The following is a 23,132-nucleotide window of genomic DNA, read 5'->3' on the forward strand; positions in this document are numbered from 1 at the left end:
CATCAAGCCAATGATCAGGAGGGTCTAGAGGTGCTGAAATGGGACAGCTGAAGATTCACTGACTTGCTGAATGACCTTGGGGAAGTCCCCTTCTCCCCCTGGGCCACAACTTGCCCCTCTGTGAAGGGGACAGGATGAACTACATGGCCCTGATGACCCTCCAGACATTCTGGATCAGTCGTAACACCCTCAGTTCCCTTCTGTCTGCCTGTCCCTTTCTTCCTGTGCATTTGGCCTGCTCCTGTCCCAACCAGGGGTCTGCAGAGACACAGAGAGAGTGAGGCTAAGAACTTTGATGTGCTTTATTTAGCCAGTATGGGAGCAGGGAGCAAGCTACAGCCAGAGCCAAGGGTGCAGATGGGAGACCTGGGCCAGCCTCGCCCTGGAGTTGGAGGAGCAGGAAGTGGCGTTATGAGTCCATTGTATCGATCTCCCTGCAAGAAGAGGGCAAAACACGGCAGTGTGAGTGGGTAGTCCTTGTGCCCTCAGGAGACCTCAGGCCAGCCCTAGGTGCCTGTTCTCTCCCATCCTACACACCCCCATTTCCTGCCCCAGGCATCTGGGCACACAGGACAGAGAACAAAACCCACCTGGGGACTGCTGAGTGGGGAGACCCACACTCCAAGAAGTCCAGCATGCCTTCTTTGTTTCTTTTCCCATACCTGGGAGGGGAGAGACAGCTGGGGCCAGTGCTATGCCCAGGTACCAGTTCATCTGCCTCATGCCTACCCCTGGGCACCATCCTGCCAGGGGCACAGGGACCCCGGCCAGACCATAGAGATGCTCTGCTCCCGAAGAACATGGAAGAGGCTGGGCCTGGGGTCTTGGCTGGGGCCTCTCTCCCCGTCTCACACTCACCTGGGCCTGGTCAGCATGTTGATGTATCTGCGGAGCTCAGCCGCATACTGGGCCATCTGCTCTGCTGTGGCATTGTCCCCCGGATACTCTGGCTCCAGCGGGGCCCCCAGGGCACCCAGGGGTGGCGGCAGCAACAGAGCCACGCACGTGGACAGGAGGAGCAGGAAGAGGCAGCGGTGCGCGGCGGCCATCTGAGAAGCCAGGATCAGGGAGATAGAGGGAGCACAGAGCCCACCCCGCGCCCCTCCCCAGCCCATCACCCATTTCTCCAAGCCTGGAGACCAAGGGACAGAGCAAAGGGCTACTGGGAGCTGACCACCGCACCTCCTAGACCCTGCCCTGGAGAGCTCACCAGCCCCCTCTTCAGAGAAGCACAGCAGCTGGAGCTCAGCTAGGGCCTAGGCAAGGCAGAAAAGCGTAGCAGAGAATCGGGGAGTTGGGTCTTGGGTAGGAGACCCAGGACTCCGGACACCCAGGACCTGATGGCTCTGAAGAGGCAGCTGCAGGTGAGAGTTGGAGGGGAGGGGCTGTGGGAAATAGAGGCGCTTTAGCTCCCCTGCAGGGTTGGGGCACACAGAAGGAGCTTGTGAACCAAGGGGCAGAAATCCACAGCCTGTGGGTGTGCTGTCCTTCCACCCCACTTTCCCCAGCCACTCTGCCAGGGTAGACATGCAGATGCAGGTCCTGGAGAGGACACCGCAGCCGTGTCACCGAGCAGGAGGTATGGCCACACACACACAGACTTGTGTTCACAGCCCCCACCGGCTGCCCGGCGCACACCTGCAGGCTTCTAGGCAGCAGGCTGCTCTCCCAGGGTGATGGATTTGTCCAGGTGTAGAGCCAGACCCAAGCAGGATCTCAGGCCTCTGGAGGCCCCCAGCCCTGTAAAGCACCACGTCCTTCTATACAACCCACCCCTGGCCCCAGAGCTAGGAGCAGGCTGAGCCCACTTACCCTGAGTCCTGAGCGAGCAGGCACTGGACCAAATCAGTGCCTGCCTCAGGCTGGATGGAACCCACCCCGTCCTTGACCCTTTTATAGTCCTCAGCCCCCCGAGTCCCCGCCTCCTGTCAGCCTCTCTCCCTCCCCAGCCCTCACCCCCTCCTCCCACCATCTCCCTGGTGCCTGCAACGCCAGCACCAGGACCAGGGACAGGAAGGGGACAGGGCAGTGTTGTGGGTGTCACACTGGCAGCATAATGGGTAAAAGTGGGCCACGATCAGTCTCCTGTAGGCCCCTGAATGCCTTCCAGCACCAGAGCAGGCTTAGTTCCAGAAGGATGGGGTCCTGGGAATGCAGTATAACGGAAAGGTTCTGATTGCAGAACTCGGAACAGCCCTGCCTGTCTCCCCAGGATTAACCCAAATACTCAAGCAGATTCCCTCCAGGCAGAAGATTGAGGCTATGACTCTGAGACTCTAGGGATGAAAGCTGGAGACTTAGGACTTCCCATGCATCTGTGATTAGAACAAGATGGAACGGGGGAGATGCCTCAGGGAACCAGGGAATGTGGAAAGGAGTGGGGACCCAGGTAGGGAGAAACCCTCTCCCTGGGTAGCAGATAGAGGCGGAATGAGAACTGGTGTGCCTGTTCTTGTTCCTGGGTTCAAGGGAGAGGGGGCAGGGAGGCCAGTGTCTGGTAGCCATTTCCCAGTGCCTCCATTCCAGGGTAAAGATAAAGCCTTGAATTTTCTAAAGTGCTCCCAGCTCAATCACCTCAGTGAGTTCCTACGACAACCCATTTTACAGATTCAGAAACTGAGTCTCAGAGACATTAAGTAACTAGCCTCAAGCCAAATAGCTAGTCAGTGGAGATCCAGGGTTTGAAACAAAATCTAACTCCAAAATCTGTGCTCTTTTTTTTTTTCTAAGTAAGGCTGTTAAAGTATTGCTATAATTTCCCACTTTTTGACTAAGAAACATGAGGCTCAGAGAGGCGAAGATACTAGCCCAAGGTCACACAGATGTCTAAGACTCAAGTTCTGACTTAGATTTCCAACCCCACCAGTGCCAGCAAATCACCCCCACCCCACCCTCTGCCCTGGTCCCAGGAGCCTGTGAGTCTTCCCTGCTCAGCATCCCTTCCCCCACCCCTGGCTCCCTCCCCAGCTCAGGGCTAGGAGCATAACTGACTGTGTCCAAATGACTCAATGAAGCCCAAGTAGTGGACAAGGGACTTCTCACTCCTGAGGTTCTGCCATCTCAGATCACAACACCAAAAGAGTGTGTTGGGAGAGGACCAGGGGCAGGCGTGGGGTGGGGTAGGGTGGGGATGAGGACTGGAGGTGATGCTGCACAGATCTAAGCTTTGATTTTCCTCAAGGTAATGAGGATAAAGGAAGGCTCAGGAATTGCCAGAGTTCTACCTTTCTCCTCTCAATTCTGATTTCTGGCAACAAGAACAATAACGCTCCACCCAATTCCGCAAAGCAGAATGGAGATCGTTCTGTCTCCAAAAGCCCTGCTGGCCCTTCTCTGGGCCTCGGGGTCCAACTTGGTAAAACGAGGCTGGTGAATTAGTGGCTGGTCTCCTAGGCAGGCTGGGGCTGCCCTGGTGGCACTAGTGGTAAAGAACGCGCCTGCAAATGCAGCAGACATAAGAGATGTGGCTTCGGTCCCTGGGTCATGGAGATTCCCTGGAGGAGAGCATAGCTACCCACTCCAGTATTCTTGCCTGGAGAATCCCATGGACAGAGGAGCCTGGCGGGTTACAGTTGGACACAACTCAAGTGACTTAGCACACACACCCCAGTAGGCGGGCCTCTGGTGAGGCCGGCAGGGGCGCGGGCTGCCACCAGGGGGCGCCAGGCTCCAACCATAGTTCGAAGGGTCTGAGCTCCCACAGGACTCCAGCTGCTGTGGGACCAGTTATGGCCATTACCCAGGTCAGGGCCCAGCCCCTGCAGACACACGGTAGATCTGGAGATTGGCTCAAAGCTGAGGCCATCTATATTTGTGTCCTGTCACAGAGGTAAACAGCTTTGTCAGTGCCTACAATAATGACAGTTACTCTACAATGTCAGCAGAACCTACAGCTTTCATTTTTCTCCTTTGCCAACAAGACATTCTTCTTCTGGATCCTCTCAGCGACGCTGTGACAACTGAGGAGGAGTGGGCAGTGGACGCGCTTTCTCAACCGTATGGTCACGTCCAGACTGGGCGATGCTTCTCACTCACCATCTGTTCCCAGGGCTTGCCATGGAGCTCTGCTTCGAGGAGCACCAAGGACGTACCTGCAGACAGGCTAAGTGAAAGTGGTCCCCCTCCCCTGCCCAACCCCACGCTCTCTGGGACAGGGACGGCGGCCACTGGGCAGTGTTAGGATGGAGTGAAGGCTGCAGTAAGACCAGGAAAGGAAGACCCCAGAAACACCTGAGATCACAGGGCGAAGGCGGTCCCCACAAACGGGACTGCAAAGGCAGGAATGCGATTAGCATTACATACCCTCTCCAAGAATTCCTCCAAAGCAGCCTAGGCCAACTCAGGCCACTGTCTTATTCTCACACTGGGTTGGCAGCAGCGAGGGAGAAGGGAAAGGAAATAGTGGCCAGCCCCAGATGCCAGGAACTCAGGGGTCCCCCATTCCCTAGGGAAACCCTTGGGTTGAGGTTTATCTCTCTGTCCCACACACACACATACACAAACCTGGGGTCCTTGTCCCACCCGCTCAGGACCAACTCAGGCCCAACTAAGGGCTCAGGTCATTAATTTGAAACCTGGGTTCTGTCCCCACTTCTGTCCACCATGAGGATTCCATCTGCCTCCAGGGTCCCTTGAAGGCTCAAGAGTGCTCAGTAGTCCTCCCTGCCCACAGTGCCTGCAAAAGCAAATCCTATCATTGTCAGATCAAATTTTTCCAGAAGAGGAAGGCTTCTTTCTTTCTAAGAGAAGGCTAAACCAATCCATATAATAAATTACTACAGGAGAGGGATGGTTAAATGGGGAGGAAAGAAAAACTGGGTGTGGGTCAGGTAGGGGCTCTGGGTCACATAGGGGCTGAGTGTGGAAGGAGGGGTTTTTCCCTTGGGGTGGTTGGAAGGAAGCAGTGTCAGAGCCGTTTTGAGATGGGTTAGGAGTGAGTTTTCCCCTGGTAGTTCAGCTGGTAAAGAATCTGCCTGCACTAACAAACACATGAAAAGATGCACAACATTATTCATTATCATAGAAACGCAAATCAAAACCACAATGAGGTACCATCTCACGCCAGTTAGAATGGCTGCCGTCAAAAAGTCTACAAACAGTAAATGCTGAAGAGGTTGTGGAGAAAAGGGAACCCTCTTACACTGTTGGTGGGAATGCAAGCTAGTACAGCCACTATGGAGAACAGTGTGGAGATTCCTTAAAAAACTGGAAACAGAACTGTCATACAACCCAGCAATCCCACTGCTGGGCATACACACCAAGGAAACCAAAATTAAAAGAGACACATTTACCCCAGTGTTCATTGCAGCACTGGTTACAATAGCTAGGACATGGAAGTAACCTAGATGTATGTCAGCAGAAGAATGGATAAAGAAGTTGTGGTGCATATACACAGTGGAATATTACTCAGCAATAAAGAAGAACGCATTTGAGTCAGTTCTAATGAGGTGGATGAAACTGAAGCCTATTATACAAAGTGAAGTAAGTCAGAAAGAGAAACACTAATACAGTATATTAACGCATATATGTGGAAATTAGAAAGATGGTATTGACGACGCTATAAGCAAGACAGCAAAAGAGACACAGATGTAAGGAATAGACTTTTGAACTCTGTGGGAAAAGGCAAGGGTGGGATGATTTGAGAGAATAGCATTGAAACATGTATGTTACCACATGTAGAATAGATGACCAGTGCAAGTTCCATGCATGAAGCAGGGCACTCAAAGCTGGTGCTCTGGGACAACCCAGAGGGATGGGGTGGGGAAGGAGGTGGCAGGGGGTTCAGGATGGGGGGAAACAGGTACACCTGTGGCTGATTCATGTCAGTGTGTGGCAGAAACCACCACAATATTATAAAGTAATTAGTCTCCAATTAAAATAAAGAAATGAATTTAAAAGGAAACAAAAAAAGAATCTGCCTGCAATGCAGGAGACCCCAGTTCAATTCCTGGGTCGGGAAGTTCCCCTGGAGAAGGGATAGACTACCCGTTCCAGTATTCTTGGGCTTACCTGGTAGTTCAGATGGTGAAGAATCTACCTGCAATGCGGGAGACCTGGGTTTGATCCCTGGGTTGGGAAGATCCCCCAGAAGAGGGCATGGTAACCCACCCCAGTATTCTTGGAGAAGGAAATGGCAACCCACTCCAGCATTCTTGCCTGGATAATCCCATGGACAGAGGAGTCTGGCAGGCTACAGTCCATGGGGTCACAAAGAGTTGGACACAACTGAGTGATTAACACTTTCACTTTTCAGAGTGAGTAGGAAAAGAAAGGAAAAGAAGGGGGGTATTCACAAGCATGTGCCAGGCTGTGTCGAGCTGACCTGTAGACTCAGCTCTCCTATTCACTAGCTCTGACATTGATTAGCTGTGTGACTTTTGGCAGTTTACATAATCTCTTTGAGCCTTAAAACGGCGAACTATTATTATTGGATTGGCCAAAAAGTTTGTTAGAATTTTTCCATAAACTTATGGGAAAACCCAAATGAATTTTTTGGCCAATCCAATATTATTTAAGGTGTGAGGATCCCTGTTTCATCAGTGAAGAAATAAATGCAGTGACATGAAATGACTAGGCCAGTCACACAGCCAGTGAATGATAGACACGGGACTCAAATCCAGATCTTTTGTCTCTGAGGCTTCTGCAGCAACTGTGGGGTTCCTGCCCTTGAAAGACTCATGGTGTAAGATAGAGCTGCTTTTAGGATAACTTGCTATACATCACAATAACCAGCACAACTACCCTTGCTCCTTCCCTCCCTTCCCAGTGACTAGAACAGGGATGCAGCTATAAGCCAGATGGGTTATCTTCAGTCATTTAGATGAGGGCTTGGGGAGACCACAGACTTGGCAACTAGACTATTAACACCCCCATGGAGCAGAACTGCCAACGCCCAAGATGAAACTCGCATTTTATATAAGAGAGAAATAAATTTCTTTCTTAAGTGATTTTTAATTACATCTCAAGTTTAAAAGCCAGATCAATACCATGGCCATATAATGCATGTAAAACAATTAGCTTATTGTCTAACACATAAGTAAGTGCTTTTTTTGGCCATGTTGTGCAGCTTGCAGGATCTTAGTTTCCTGACTAAGGATCAAACCCAAGCCCCTGCAGTGAAAGTGCTGAGCCCTAACCACTGCACCACAAGTGAATTCTCAGTAAGTGCCTTTTTTTTTTTTTAAGTAACTATTGATATTGGCATCATTAGTGTTACATCTAAGGTTCCCTCCAGCTCCAACACTGGTTGAGTCTGATCAGCAGCGGATTAATCATCTCTCAACACTTCCCCCAGTGGACTTGAAGCAAACCCATGTCACCTAGGGTGAACCAGACATGTTGAGCTGGGCAGAAATTGTCTGTGGCCATATAATTTATACCAGGGGTCTCTTCTGTTAGCTTCAAACTGACCACAACTCCCAGCAGACCAACAGACAGGACACCATGGACACAAACACGAATTCACATCCTCCCACACCTCCAACCACAAAATGAACTGAAGTTTGTAGCAGCCATTGCATGCTCCCATCCTACCTCTCCTGGGGTTGGGCTGGGGGCTTGATCAGCTGGCTAGAATGGTTAGAGGAGAGGAGAGAAGACAGGAGGAACTGTGATGGAAAGTGGGTCTCAGAAGGTAGACTGTTGTAGGAAGAGGAAACCAGAGAGAACTAACTCCACCACCCCCCCAAGCAAGCAGGGCAGGCTTCTGGGAGGAGGCAGCCACTACCCTGAAACTGATCTCCAGAATGAAAAGAGAAAGGGATCTACAGCAGGGAGAGTGACCAGGCCAAAGGCTTAGAGCATTGGAGTCTACACAGCCTGTGACCTGACCAGGCTCTCGACCTGCTTCCGTCTCCCCCTTCCACCCTACCTTCTGGCAGACTAGAGGGCCGTGCAGGGAAGGGAAGGTGGCAGAGCCCCAGGGATCCCAGGGCAGGTGGTGACTGAGCAGGGGCCTCTCCTCCAGCAATGGCAGAGCCAGCTTGATGCTCCTCTCCCAGAGCCACCTCAGGAGGGAATCCCTCTCATGACCTTGTCCCCAGGACACCATGCTTGGTGACTTATCTCCTGAGTGTGAATTCAGAAAGGGGAGGGCGGCAGCTGAGCAGCTGAGCCTTTCTGGACAGCCTCCACACTCCCACTGCTCCTGTCCAGGCAATGGGGGTGTTGGAAGTGACCCCTTCCCCCAGCACACACACCCATCTCAACCCACAAATGAGTCTCCCTCCACAGCCCCAGCTGGAGTCCCATCTCCACTCCCAGCCACTACAGCCCCCGGGGTTAGTGATACATCTCCTCGGGGTAACCCGGAGTGTTGGTGCCAAGCCCATTCTCCAGACACTTCCCTCTTTGGGGGATGGTGCAGCTCTGCCCCCAGCTACTCCCCTGGGCTGCCCAGCCTGCTCCTGTCCACACCCTTCCCCCTCCAGCAGCAATTCTTCTTGCTCCTCCCTAACGCTTTGGAAGAACTTTCAACCTGCCCCCATCCCACCCGACTAGAGCGCCAGAGGACCCTTGTCTGGGTGCCATCCACTCCTCACTCTGGGGGGTAGCATTTTCTCTTAGTTCAGAGCAGAGAGGGGCCCTCACTCCACCCCAGCCCTGGCCTTGGGCTCCTTTGGTCTCAGGCGTCATCTTCTATCCTCTCAGCTCTCTCCCCTCCATCCTCCACTCCCACCTGGATGCCACCTTCACGAAGGACAAGAGACAAGATGTAGAAACGCACAATTTCCAGTTCAGTGAAATTTGCACTTTATTTAGAGATCAAGGAAGGACCACATCCGGCCCTCCAGCCCAGGGGCGGGGAAACGGAGAAAATGGAAATAAGGACCCCACCCCGAACACTCCTCAGACACAGCAAGCCCTGAGAGGAATCCAGGCTCCGGGGTCAGGAGCAAACATGGAAATGGGGTCGGTGCCTTAGCACATCTCTCTCTGGAGGCCGTGGGGGTCTTCACCACAGGTAGGCTCCTTCTGGCCTGTAGGAGGGAAAGGAAAGTCATGCGGAGCCAAGTTCGGCGTCGGATCTGGGTAGGCGAGATTGGGGGAAAGTACTAGGCGGCGGGGATAGGCTGGCAGCAGGACCAGGCCACCCCCCAAGGGACGCGCTTTTACCGCGACTTGACCGGCCGGTCCTCGCCATCTGGAAAGAGCAGTAAGGAGAGAAGAGCTTCTGAGAAATCGCGTTTCCCAAACCTGCGGGGCGGAGCCAGAGATGGGTGGGGTCGTGCCTGGCCACGCCCCTGGTGGCAGCCCGACCCCGCCCACCCGCGCACGCTCTCACCGTTGCCGAGTGACCAGGTTGAGGTAGTGGCGCAGCGAGGTGTAGTAGCGGTTCAGCTCATCTGGCGAGGCGTGTTCCCCGGGAGCCTGGGGTTTGGCGGGGTAGGCGTCGACCAGCTCCCCCAGGCAAACGAGCAGGGTCAGTAGCACTGTGGCCATGGCGGGCCACGATCTGCGCCCCGACATCATCTGGAGAGGGGCACTAGAGTCAGTCCGAGCATCTACTCGGAAGCAGGAAGCTAAGGTTGCCATGTGGTCCAAGCTTCAGCCACCTGTCTGTGGCTGGTTCCCGACCCAGGCTCAGCCACCTGCTGGCTGTGTGTTCTCAGGCACTGCACCATCTCTGGCCTCAGTTTCCTCCTCTGTTAAAAGGGCATAAGCCCTGCCTGCCTCCACCAGAAGGGCAGATGGAGGAACACGGCAATGCTGGCAGCGGGGACTCCCCGGCTTTTCTCCTTCCCACTTCCGCTGACCCCCTTCCAAATCAGCTTCTCAACACTCAGTCCGTTTCCACCTTGCTAGCCTCAGTTTCCCCACAAAATAGCCTGGGATCCCCCGACCAGACCATTGCTGGGTCCCAGGTCACTCACAGCAACAGCTCCAGAGGCAGAGTGGTCAGGAGATGGAAGGCCAGAGGAGTCCTAAGGGCTGGACTTCTGCAGGTGGGGCTGTGGCCTCCTCAGCTCAGTGCTTTCCGTGTGGGACTTATATCCTCGTCTGAAAGGGGAGGGGAACTGGAGAGGGAGGGTTCTCTTTTCTCACTCCACCCAGGGGCAGATCGCTGAGCTTACATTCAGACAGTAAGTGATGTCTCCACCTCCAAGGAGCCAAGGCGGAGCCCCCACACTTGGATTCAGGGTACCTCTGGAGAGGATGCCTAGTCAGAACCCCATCTTTACCCTACAGCACCTCCTCCCCACAGCAGGTGTAGCCTCCTAAGGAAGTGAACCATTCGGTCTAGATTCCTGGGAAGACCCCTAGGACCAGGGTTGACATTCCTTCTTTCCTAGCCAGTCCATGGTCGGTGAGGGAGGTGCAGGCAGGAGTCCAAATCCATATTTTCCAGCCTGTGGCACCTATGACCACTCCTTCCAAAAACCAGACTTTTCAGCCTCTTCTCCATAATATGTTGGCAGGACCTGTGGGGAAAACCTCTTGCTACTGGAGGTAGGATGGGAGCTATAAACTTGGCTTTTGACCTGCTGTCTGTGAAGTCTTGGAGGAGGGACCCCTCTGGACACTTCACTATGTCTCCCTCTGTTCAAGAGTTGGGAGAGAAGTGGGAGGAGGCAAAAGTCAGTCCCCTCCCCAGAAACAGCTGAGTCAGCCACCTGTACACCCAGCCTGACACATACACATTCAGGTCCAGCAAGCCTGGCATACAGACCCCTTGCAAGGCAATGTGCCCCTATTTCCACCCAGGGGTTATTTGGGCACTGGTGTCTTACAGGACTGAGTGATGCCAGGAATGCCCAACAACATGCCACCATCCCTAGCCCATTACAATCTCCACTGGGCTCAGGGTCAAAGATCCCCACCCAGGGAAGGACTCCTGTTTGTTGAGCACCTCCTGTGTCCTGGGCAGTACATGATTTCAGGGACAACAACACAATGAGCTGCGTTTCTCCCCATTTTACAGATGAGGAAACTAATGCTCTGAGAGGTAAGGAAGCAACAGCCAAGGTCACCCAGGATACAAAGCAGAGAAAAGGGCTGAGGCTGACCCCAGGGAGAGGCCCACTCAATCATGATGGACAGAAAGGCTTACTATCTCAGACAACCGTGAGGCTTAGGAGTCAGGCATGCAAGGAGGGGAAGGGAAGCTAAGTAAGTATGGGGTCTACCAACCCCATCAGACCCACATGCCTCTAGCAGGAAAAAAGAGCGCTACAAGGAAGTCTCCAGTGAACATTTCCAGCTCCCTTCCTCTGCCCTGGCTGGAGCCTCAGCTCCAGACTTCCCCTCAGCCCATGAGAGCAGGAGGGACCCTCTTGTTCAGTCCCCTAGTTCTGGGCCAGCCCTTCCACCCTCAGGACAGATGGCCATGGGTGTTATTTTAGAGCTCTCTCTGGAAGTGGAGCCCACAACTCTCTCAATCACCTTTTTATGGGTTCAGTCGCCTGTACTCTCCGGAAATGGCTGCTTATCAGCTAGTTCGGCCCTCTGGGCCCCACACATCCCAAGAAAGGCCAGGTGGGTACACTGGGCATGGATGTGGAAGCTGCCCTAAGGGTGAGGGGACATGAACCCCAGCCTCAGTGCGGGGAGGAAAATCTTTTTTCTTAGGAGGTCATGTCTAAAGGGTGAGGCCCAACCTTGTTCTCCAGAAATCCCAGGTCACATTCTTGGGGATTCCCTGTCTATGGTGAGAGGAGCAGCAGCTTCACTGGGGAGCCCCCATCTGAGGGCAGAGAGACTCCGTCACCCTTGTGCAGCCCCGACTGGAGTAGTTCCCACAACACAGGGACAGACAAAAACATGGGAACAAGTCTGTGTCCAGTTTGGAGAGCAAACAGCAGAAATAAAAGAACTCCACTCTTCCAGAGGCCTTGGGAAGACAAAGACAGGTGCTCACCGTAGCGATGGAGAGGGTGGCCACAGAGCTGGTGAGGACAGCTACAGTCCCGGGGTCAAGGTCTAGACAAGGAGCCTGCAGGCTAAAGGGGTCAGGGGCATCTGAGCCAGGGGCTGTGTGCTCTGCTAATACCACAGCACCAGCTAGGGTGGTGACAGGGAACTTCTAGCATTCGGACCAAGGCAGAGAGTGATGACATGAGCTTTGAGATGCCCACAGGGAATTTGTGGCATCCCTGGAACCCCCTGATATCGTGGGGAGGGTGGAGCCTGAGGGTAGATGGCAGAAGTTAAGAAGGCATGGGCAAAGGCCCAGATTCAGGTTCAACTTCTCAATAAATCACTTTCCCTTCTACTATTAAAGTGAAAGCAAATGGGTCTAGAAGAGGTCCCTCAGGGTGGGCCAGAAGCCAGACTCCCACTGCACAATTACAGGGCCAGCTGATTGATTCATTAATCACTACTGCCTCATTGAAGAGTCCATTAACTTGTTGACTGGTGGAGAGGATATCTCAGCCATCGATCAGTGGGCTCAGCTATCCCCCAACTCACACACCCACCATCATTGACACTTGATTCAGTCACTATGAGACATGTCCGGATGGTGGGGAACTGACATCTGAGAGAGGAGAAACTTCCAAATAGCTGTTATGGTAGACTTGGGACCAGCACCTTCCTCCAACTTGTCCTCAAAGGGAAGTGGGGACAGAAACACTGAGGTTCCCTTGATCCCCATTCTCGGAACACCTAACAAGACTACCCTAGAGGTCAAGGAGGCTTATGGACTTGGACCCCTGTTGACCATTGCTCTTGCCCAATGGGCTCAAGGGCTACTCATCAGGAGAGGGTAGCCCATGCCATTCATCCCTAGAGTCTTAATATCATATATCCCACCACCTGCCCACCCTCCCCACCTCCCACACACAAGGCCTCTCTCTGATATCCCATCCACTGAGCGGCACTAGTCCATTACCTTCCACCCTCAGGGGGGGCCTCATGTCCAAGGGTCTACACACAGCACATGGCCATGTAGCAAGAGTGATTGGTCCTTACTCAACGAGCACTTCTTAGGTCCTTACTATGAACCAGACACTCTTCTAAGCACCAGGGACCAAGCAGTGAACAAACAGGCAAAATCCATACCCTCGTGGAGTTTACATTCTAGTGGCAGATGTCAGTTACAAATCGGCACTTGCTATCTACCTCTACAAGGATTATCATGTGCTGCTGCCGCTGCTGATCTTCAATACCCCCTGAAAGGAGCTCAGGGTGGAGAGCAGAAGTGAGGCACTCTGTCCTCAGGGAAAAACTGACAGAAGAGTTCTTCAGATAGATATTTTCAGGAGCAGATTTTATGAGACCAATTCCTCATATCTAGAAAGGCATTAAAGTCCTTTGTGGTAACATCTGCCCTTTGTGACTAGCAGAGACTTTCTGTCAAAAAATACATGCTTGATTGTCTGTACTCCACCTTGACCAATTTCACATGTATACGGACCTCCCCTCTCTCTCTCTCTCTCTCACAGACACACACACACACACACACACACACATACACACACACACACACGCACTTCTTTGGAGCAGTTTTTCAGAGCTATCTGAAATGCTGCCTCAAATAAAACTTAACTCATGAAACTCACATTTACATTTTTCAATAAGTCAGTTGTTATGGGAACCATGAGGAAGGGACCCAGAGTGGATTTCTGTCCTTTGCCTGAACTCAGTGAGGATCCAGAGCCCTCAAACCAGAGGAGGTCCCTTGTGCCCATCTGCCTCCTTGGAGAGTTCAGACTAGTTTGGGTAAGTCTCTCCTGGTTCTCAGATCTGCCATATTGGTTGATGATCCTGAGTTTTATTAACCAGTGCATAGCAGGTACCTAACTTCCCTGATAACTCAGTTGGTAAAGAATCCTCCTGCAATGCAGGAGATCCTGGTTCAATTTCCAGGTCAGGAAGATCCGCTGGAGAAGGGATAGGCTACCCACTCCAGTATTCCTGGGCTTCCCTTCTGGCTCAGACGGTAAAGAATCTGCCTGCAATTCGGGAGACTTGGGTTTGATCCCAGCCTTTCCTTAGAGAAGGGAAAGACTACTCACTCCAGTATTCTGGCCTAGAGAATTCCATGGACTATACAGTCCATGGGGTCGCAAAGAATCAGACATGACTGAGCAACAGGTACCTGCCCTACTCCAGTGAGGGATACTGGTGAGGTGGGGTGGGTGGGATGCCAGGGATTGCTCAGCTGTAAGAAACTGAATGGTCTGTGCTGAGTGGTGAGGTAAGAGCCTGATCTGATGCACTTCCTCCATTCGACTGCCTTCATAGAATTTTTTGGAATAAAAGTGAAGATATTACATGAAAGCTCCAAAGAAAAGGGATAAGACTCCTTCCAGCCGATTATGGTTTTCTCAAGAGACTGAGAAATTTACGGGAGTGGTGGAGGCAGAGCCCTCATATCATGCAGTGGTTCCATAGGGAAACCCCATTCATTAATTAAAATATTTGCTCATTGGGGGTCACAAACAAGAATTGGACATTCAGTGATCTGAGCACCCATGTTGTTTATGGACCACCAAAGGGAGAAACTAAGGCATGCAAGAGGACTGAATCAACGCTAGGGTGACACATGCAGGAGTTATGCTCACAAAGCAGCACACTGGCCCATCACACAATTTCACTAGCAAATTTTGTCCCTGACAAATAAATTCAATTTTAAAAATGGGAAACAGAGCCTCTCAAACACAGAAACAAGCGGCATCAGAAAGCCAGTCTCTAACTAACACCCCAGCCAGAGTTATGTATGTACAAAACTCACAGTTACAAGTATGTAATTAATTGGGAAATTATACTAAAGGAGATCTCAACCTAAAATGGCCAAATTGGAGTTTTCAGATATTCCAAAATCGCTATTTTTTGTGCACACAGTTAGAAAAAGCCTAGGATCAGACAGAATGAAATGCTTACTTTGATTGGTACCTAGAAGATTCTAAAGGAGAAATGATAGAGTAACTTCTTTGCAGGAAATCAATAATTAATTGCTTGAAACTATATCAGAACTTGAAAAGGTTGATAGCACTCTGACTCTGCCTCTCCCTCTGCTCCTCCCACATATGCTCTTCTATCTGAATTGCCTGTCCCAGACACTGTTCCAGAGTTCTCTTCCAACTCTTTTGCCTCTTGCTGTTCCCTTTTCTAGTAAAGGTGGATTAAAAAAAAAAATCAGAAGTGATTGTAGCTCCCTTTAAGAAGAAACCTATTATAACAAGAGATAAACCATCCTCAGTGCTTATGGACACACTATATATATATATATATATAATAAGGAATTCAGTTAACCATTCTGATCTGCGAGCCTAGGTTTTCAGATCTGTATCAGTTAATACATCTGTTATTCTCTGAAAGCAAAGTGTTAGTCGCTCAGTCATGTCTGACTCTTTTCAACCCCATGGACTGCCTTTGGTTCCTCTGTCCATGGGATTTTCCAGGCAAGAATACTGGAGTGGGTTGGCATTGCCTCCTCCAAGGGATCTTCCCGACCCAGGGGTCGAACCCATATCTCCTGTGTCTCCTATACTGCAAGCAGATTCTTTACCTGCTGAACCATCAGAGAAGCCATCAGAAAGCAAGGGAATAAAGCAAGAAAACAGGATGGAAACACCCCTTAATGGATTTTGAACCACAAACTCGCACTAATGCCAGGAATTAGCCAAAAATTGCTCAAACTTATCCCAGAGCTTTTCCCCGAAATAGTAGACTGGACAGAGATTCAGCAGTTCAAGCAAAGATCATACGAATCCATTTTTGACTATTATGAAAGATTTGAAAAAACCTTTAAGTAGCATCCTGGTTTGACACCTGAATCATTCTCTAACCACCATAATGAGCCTTTGCTTGACTTCACATTTTTAGATGACTTAGATGAGGATATGGCTACTCTAGGCAAGAGGCACAATTTAGGTTGGTCTGAGTTACACACACTCTTGTTACACAGGCTGACCAACTTTATAAAACCATTAAAAAGAAAGTAAAGAGTCTATCTATGAAAATTATGAACCTTCAATGATGCCAATTAATTACATAATGCTAGGTGAACTTTCACCTACCCCTGCTTAATTCTCAAGCAGCAGAGAAAGCCAGATTGAAGGGGGGAAATATCTCTCTCTAGAATTCTGACCCTGAGGGAGTAAGTCCTACTAGAAGACCCTGATTTTCTCTCCCTGTACCTTGAGACCAGAGCTCTCAGGATAAAGTATCTTGTCTAGATAATCTCTGATTTCTGAGACTGAGAAAAAAAAAATGAAAAGAGGAGAGAAAAAAATATTTTAAATTTAACTTCTTCCAATTATTATTTACAACTAGTGAGTCATATTGTGATAGCTGCTTCATGACTGAGTTTAGAAAATGGATCTGTGAGATCTCTCCTTGTGTCTGCCTGGATATATGTATGTCTCAGTAGGTGTCTTTGCAGAACATTGCTGAGGTAAATTTGTCAGTGAGCTCTACCTAGTTGGATTTAAGAAAATTAAGTACTTGTATAAATTCTGAAATATACAGAAGACCACTGGCTTGTGGTCCAGTGGCTAAGACTCAGCACTCTCAATGCAAGGGATTGCAGTTGAATTTCTGGTCAGGGAACTAGATTCCACATGCTACAACTAAGTCTTTGCATGCCCCAACTAAAGAACACACATGCCCCAACTAAAACATTCCAACTAAAGATGCCACATGCCACAACTAGAAAAAAAATTCTGCCTGCTGGATGCATGCTCAGTTTGCAACCTTATGAACTGTAGCCCACCAGTCTTCTCTGCCCATGGATTATCCTGGCAAACAAAAAAAGAAAACTACAGGCCAATATCACTGATGAACATAGATGCAAAAATCCTTAACAAAATTCTAGCAAACAGAATCCAACAACGTATTAAAAAAATCATACACCATGACCAAGTGGGCTTTATCCCAGGAATGCAAGGATTCTTTAATATCCACAAATCAATCAATGTAATACACCACATTAACAAATTGAAAGATAAAAACCATATGATTATCTCAATAGATGCAGAGAAAGCCTTTGACAAAATTCAACACCCATTTATGATTAAAACTCTCCAGAAAGCAGGAATAGAAGGAACATACCTCAACATAATAAAAGCTATATATGACAAACCCACAGCAAGCATTACCCTCAATGGTGAAAAATTGAAAGCATTTCCCCTAAAATCAGGAACAAGACAAGGGTGCCCACTCTCACCACTACTATTCAACATAGTTTTGGAAGTTTTGGCCACAGCAATCAGAGTAGAAAAAGAAGTAAAAGGAATCCAGATAGGAAAAGAAGAAGTGAAACTCTCGCTGTTTGCAGATGACATGATCCTCTACATAGAAAACCCTAAAGATTCTACCAGAAAATTACTAGAGCTAATCAATGAATATAGTAAAGTTGCAGGATATAAAATTAACTCACAGAAATCCTTTGCATTCCTATACACTAACAATGAGAGAACAGAAAGAGAAATTAAGGAAACAATACCATTCACCATTGCAACAAAAAGAATAAAATACTTAGGAGTATATCTACCTAACGAAACAAAAGACCTATACATAGAAAACTATAAAACACTGATGAAAGAAATCAAAGAGGACACAAACAGATGGAGAAACATACCATGTTCATGGATTGGAAGAATCAATATTGTAAAAATGCCTATTCTACCCAAAGCAATCTATAGATTCAATGCAATCCCTATTAAGCTACCAACGGTATTTTTCACAGAACTAGAACAAATAATTTCTCAATTTGTATGGAAATACAAAAAACCTCGAATAGCCAAAGTAATCTTGAGAAAGAAGAATGGAACTGGAGGAATCAACCTGCCTGACTTCAGGCTCTACTACAAAGCCACAGTCATCAAGACAGTATGGTACTAGCACAAAGACAGAAATATAGATCAATGGAACAGAACAGAAAGCCCAGAGATAAATCCACGAACCTATGGACACCTTATCTTCCACAAAGGAGGCAAGGATATACAATGGAAAAAAGACAACCTCTTTAACAAGTGGTGCTGGGAAAACTGGTCAACCACTTGTAAAAGAATGAAACTAGAACACTTTCTAACACCATACACAAAAATAAACTCAAAATGGATTAAAGATCTAAATGTAAGACCAGAAACTATAAAACTCCTAGAGGAGAACATCGGCAAAACCCTCTCCGACATAAATCACAGCAGGATTCTCTATGACCCACCTCCCAGAATATTGGAAGTAAAAGCAAAAATAAACAAATGGGACCTAATTAAACTTAAAAGCTTTTGCACAACAAAGGAAACTATAAGCAAGGTGAAAAGACAGCCCTCAGATTGGGAGAAAATAATAGCAAATGAAGAAACAGACAAAGGACTAATCTCAAAAATATACAAGCAACTCCTGCAGCTCAATTCCAGAAAAATAAATGACCCAATCAAAAAATGGGCCAAGGAACTAAACAAACATTTCTCCAAAGAAGACATACAGATGGCTAACAAACACATGAAAAGATGCTCAACATCACTCATCATCAGGGAAATGCAAATCAAAACCACAATGAGGTACCATTACACGCCAGTCAGGATGGCTGCTATCCAAAAGTCTACAAGCAATAAATGCTGGAGAGGGTGTAGAGAAAAGGGAACCCTCTTACACTGTTGGTGGGAATGCAAACTAGTACAGCCACTATGGAGAACAGTGTGGAGATTTCTTAAAAAACTTGGAATAGAACTGCCATATGACCCAGCAATACCACTTCTGGGCATACACACTGAGGAAACCAGATCTGAAAAGACACATGCACCCCAATGTTCATCACAGCACTGTTTATAATAGCCAGGACATGGAAGCAACCTAGATGCCCATTAGCAGACGAATGGATAAGGAAGCTGTGGTACATATACACCATGGAATATTACTCAGCCATTAAAAATAATTCATTTGAATCAGTTCTAATGAGATGGATGAAACTGGAGCCTATTATACAGAGTGAAGTAAGCCAGAAAGATAAAGAACATTACAGCATACTAACACATATATATGGAATTTAGAAAGATGGTAACGATAACCCTATATGCAAAACAGAAAAAGAGACACAGATGTACAGAACAGACTTTTGGACTCTGTGGGAGAAGGCGAGGGTGGGATGTTTCGAGAGAACAGCATTGAAACCTGTATATTATCTATAGTGAAACAGATCACCAGCCTAGTTTGGATGCATGAGACAAGTGCTCGGGCCTGGTGCACTGGGAAGACTCAGAGGGATTGGGTAGAGAGGGAGGTGGGAGGGGGGATCAGGATGGGGAATACATGTAAATCCATGGCTGATTCATGTCAATGTATGACAAAACCCACTACAATATTGTAAAGTAATTGGCCTCCAACTAATAAAAATAAATGAAAAAAAAAAAAAAAACAATAAAAAAAAAAGGAATTATCCTGGCAAGAATACTGGAGTAGGTGGCCATTTCCTTCTCTAGGGGACTTCCCAACCCTAGGATAGAAATCACATCTCCTATAGCTCTTGCATTGGCAGTTGGATTCTTAACAACTGCACCATCTGGGAAGCCCCCAGCATGCTGCAATGAACATCAAAGATCCTGCTTGCCGCAACTAAGACCCAGCCCAGCCAAATAAATACATTAAATAATTAAAGAAAAAAAAAGATGCTATGTGACTTCTGAGGCCAGGTCACAAAAGGTAATTATTATGAATTAAAGTGTGTTCTGCTCTCCTCGCTTTCCAATTCATGTGTTGGAATCCTAACCCACAGTACTTCAGGAATGTGACAATACTTGGAAATAACGTCACTGCAGATGTCATTCATTAAGGTGAGGTTATGCTGCAGTACTGTGAGCTCCTAATCCAACATGACTATTGTCATTCCAAAAAGAGACATTTGGACACAGAAGCAAACAGGCATGCAGGGAAGATGATGTGAAGAGGCATAGGGTAAAGACCCCCATCTAGAAGCCACAGAGAGAAGCCTGGCACACATCTTTCCCTCACAGACCTCCAAAGGAACAAAGCCTGCCAACACCTTGACTTCAGACTTCCAGCCTCCAGAACTGTGGTGAAACCACCCAGTTTGTGGGACTTTGTAATGGCAGCCCCAGCAAACTAATACAGCAAGGCAGTCAACCTGCTGGTTCTCTTGGACCACTAGCTCTAGGAGCCACTGTTCTGTAAGTCCAACCACCCAAGACACCAGGCTGGAGAGGACACATGTAGGTGTCAGTCTGAGCTCCCAGCCAACACCCAGCAGAACCCACCAGACATGTGAGTGAGACTTCTTGGAGATCAGACCCAGTCAGCTTCTGACAGTTACTGCATGAGGCACTCCGAGTCACAATGGCCTAGTCAGGTCCTTCTCAATCCCGACCCACAAAATCATGAGTGAAATACAATGGTTAAGTCACTAAGCTTTAGGTGTACCTGTTACACAGCATAAGAACCAGCACACCTACCCTTTCTCCTTTCCTCCTTCCGTGGTGCCTAAAATACAGACAAAGGGATTGTGGACCAGGTGAGCCATCTTTATTCATAGAGATGAGGGTGTACGGAAGCCACAGAATAGGAAACTGGGCTGTTGGACATTCCCAATGGAGAAGAGCTGCCAACTCCCTGGATACTACTTGCATTTTATATAAGAGAAATAAAATACTTTCTTGTTTAAGTCATTCTTAATTCTGTCTCAGTTATTCAAATCCGATCAACACCCTAGCAATATAACTTATGTAAAACAAATAGCTAGTGTCTAGCACATAAGTAAGGCCAAAGGCTTAGAGCATGGAGTCTACACAGCCTGTGACCTGACCAGGCTCTTGACCTGCTTCCGTCTCCCGCTTCCACCCTACCTTCTGGCAGACTAGAGGGCAGTGCAGGGAAGGGAAGGTGGCAGAGCCCCAGGGACCCCAGGGCATGTGGTGACTGAGCAGGAGCCTCTCCTCCAGCGATGGCAGAGCCAGCTTGAAGCTCCTCTCCCAGAGCCACCTCAGGAGGGAATCCCTCTCACGACCTTGTCCCCAGGACACCATGCTTGGTGACTTATCTCCTGAGTGTGAATTCAGAAAGGGGAGGGCGGCAGCTGAGAGAAAGGGCAGCCTCCACACTCCCACTGCTCCTGTCCAGGCAATGGGGGTGTTGGAAGTGACCCCTTCCCCCAGCACACACACCCATCTCAACCCACAAATGAGTCTCCCTCCACAGCCCCAGCTGGGGTCCCATCTCCACTCCCAGCCACTACAGCCCCCGGGGTTAGTGATACATCTCCTCGGGGTAACCCGGGGTGTTGGTGCCAAGCCCATTCTCCAGACACTTCCCTCTTTGGGGGATGGTGCAGCTCTGCCCCCAGCTACTCCCCTGGGCTGCCCAGCCTGCTCCTGTCCACACCCTTCCCCCTCCAGCAGCAATTCTTCCTGCTCCTCCCTAACGCTTTGGAAGAACTTTCAACCTGCCCCCATCCCACCTGACTAGAGTGCCAGAGGACACTTGTCTGGGTGCCATCCACTCCCCTTGCAGGGCGGTAGCATTTTCTCTTAGCTCAGAGCAGAGCCTGAACTCTGCCCCAGCCCTGACCTCTGGTTCCTTTTGTCTTAGGAGTCATCTTCTATCCTCTCAGCTCTATCCTCCCCTCCACCCTACAACTCCCACCTGGATGCCACCTCCACCAAGGATTAGGTAAAGGAAATAGGTAAGCACACTTTCCATTTCAAAGAAATTTGCACTTTATTTAGGGAACAAGGAAGGACCATTCACAGCCCTCCAGCCCAAGAGAAGGGACACCGAGAAAGGGAATGAGGACCCCACCCCGAACACTCCTCAGACACAGCAAGCCTGGAGAGGAATCCAGGCTCCGGGGTCAAGAGCAAACACGGAAATGGGGTCGGTGTCTTAGCACACCTCTCTCTGGAGGCCGTGGTGGTCTTCACCATAGTTAGGCTCCTTTGGCCTGCAGGAGGGAAAGGAGACGAACCAAGGTCGGTGTCGGATCTGGGTAGATGAGCCTGGGGAAAAGTAGTATGTGGCGGGGCTAGGGTGGGAGGAGGATCAGACCTCGCTCCAGGGGACAGCCATGTGGTGGGGCACTTTTACCTCTACGTGGTGACCCTCGGGATCTTTGTAGAGCCATTTGGAGAGGAGACCTTTGATATCAGGATGCACGAGTCTGTGGGGCGGGGCCAGAGATGGGCGGGGTCATGCTTGATCACGCCCCTGTCGTAGAACCTGCCCCGCCCACCCCGCGCACGCGCTCACCGCTACCGATTGGCCAGCTTGAGAAAGTGGCGTAGCGAGGAGTGACTGTGCTTAGACCCGGAGTCTTTTGCACCCTTTGCAGGCTGGGGATTGGAGTCGGCGTCGACCAGCTCCACCAGGCAGACAAGCAGGGCCAGCAGCACTGTGGCCATGGCGGGCCACGGTCTGTGCCCCGACATCATCTAGAGAAGGGTATGAGAGTCAGCTAGAGCAACTACTCCCGAGGCAGAAGTCTGAGGCTGCCATGTGGTCCAAGCTTCAGCGACCTGTCTGTGGCTGGTTCCCGACCCAGGCTCAGCCACCTGCTGGCTGTGTGTTCTCAGGCACTGCACCATCTCTGGCCTCAGTTTCCTCCTCTGTTAAAAGGGCATAAGCCCTGCCTGCCTCCACCAGAAGGGCAGATGGAGGAACAAGGCTATGCTGGCATTGGGGACTCCCCGGCTTTTCTCCTTCCCACTTCCGCTGACCCCCTTACAACTCAGCTTCTCAACACTCAGTCCATTTCCACCTTGCTAACCTCAGTTTCCCCACAAAATAGCCCGGGATGCCCCGACCAGACCATTGCTGGGTCCCAGGCCACTCACAGCAACAGCTCCAGAGGCAGAGTGGTCAGGAGATGGAAGGCCAGAGGAGTCCTAAGGGCTGGACTTCTGCAGGTGGGGCTGTGGCCTCCTCAGCTCAGTGCTTTCCGTGTGGGGCTTATATCCTCGTCTGAAGGAGGAAGGGAGTTGAAGGGAGGAGGCTCTTCCTCCTTCCTCCCCCAACCCCACAGCAGATCGCTGAGATTACACTCAGACAGTACATGATATCTCCACCTCCGAGGAGTCAAGGAGGGAGCCCCACACTTGTACTCAGGGTACCTCTGGAGAGGATGCCTAGTCAGAACCCCATCTTCACCCTACAGCCCCCCCACCCCCCGCCACAGCAGGTGTAGCCTCCTAAGGAAGTGAACCATTCGGTCTAGATTCCTGGGAAGACCCCTAGGACCA

General features: G+C 49.7%; 3 protein-coding genes across 3 annotated transcripts; all 3 read right to left on the minus strand.

Moving 5' to 3' along the window:
• Positions 1–409: 409 nt before the first annotated feature.
• Positions 410–1,049, minus strand: PPY (pancreatic polypeptide). The gene is made up of 3 exons (XM_061140766.1): positions 859–1,049; positions 591–662; positions 410–434 (listed from the first exon to the last, which is right to left on the minus strand). The coding sequence occupies exons 1-3, from the start codon at positions 1,047–1,049 to the stop codon at positions 410–412; spliced, it is 288 nt and encodes a 95-aa protein (XP_060996749.1).
• Positions 1,050–8,733: 7,684 nt separating this feature from the next.
• On the minus strand, positions 8,734–9,999 carry LOC133056118 (peptide YY). The gene is made up of 4 exons (XM_061141224.1): positions 9,873–9,999; positions 9,284–9,471; positions 9,115–9,195; positions 8,734–8,978 (listed from the first exon to the last, which is right to left on the minus strand). The coding sequence occupies exons 2-4, from the start codon at positions 9,469–9,471 to the stop codon at positions 8,954–8,956; spliced, it is 294 nt and encodes a 97-aa protein (XP_060997207.1). The 5' UTR covers positions 9,873–9,999; the 3' UTR covers positions 8,734–8,953.
• An 11,620-nt stretch (positions 10,000–21,619) lies between these two features.
• On the minus strand, positions 21,620–22,846 carry LOC133056117 (caltrin-like). The gene is made up of 4 exons (XM_061141223.1): positions 22,728–22,846; positions 22,150–22,325; positions 21,982–22,054; positions 21,620–21,838 (listed from the first exon to the last, which is right to left on the minus strand). The coding sequence occupies exons 2-4, from the start codon at positions 22,323–22,325 to the stop codon at positions 21,824–21,826; spliced, it is 264 nt and encodes an 87-aa protein (XP_060997206.1). The 5' UTR covers positions 22,728–22,846; the 3' UTR covers positions 21,620–21,823.
• Between the last annotated feature and the right edge of the window lie 286 nt (positions 22,847–23,132).

The sequence above is a fragment of the Dama dama genome, chromosome 5 (genome assembly GCF_033118175.1).
Source record: "Dama dama isolate Ldn47 chromosome 5, ASM3311817v1, whole genome shotgun sequence".
In the NCBI taxonomy this organism is placed as follows: Eukaryota; Metazoa; Chordata; class Mammalia; order Artiodactyla; family Cervidae; genus Dama; species Dama dama.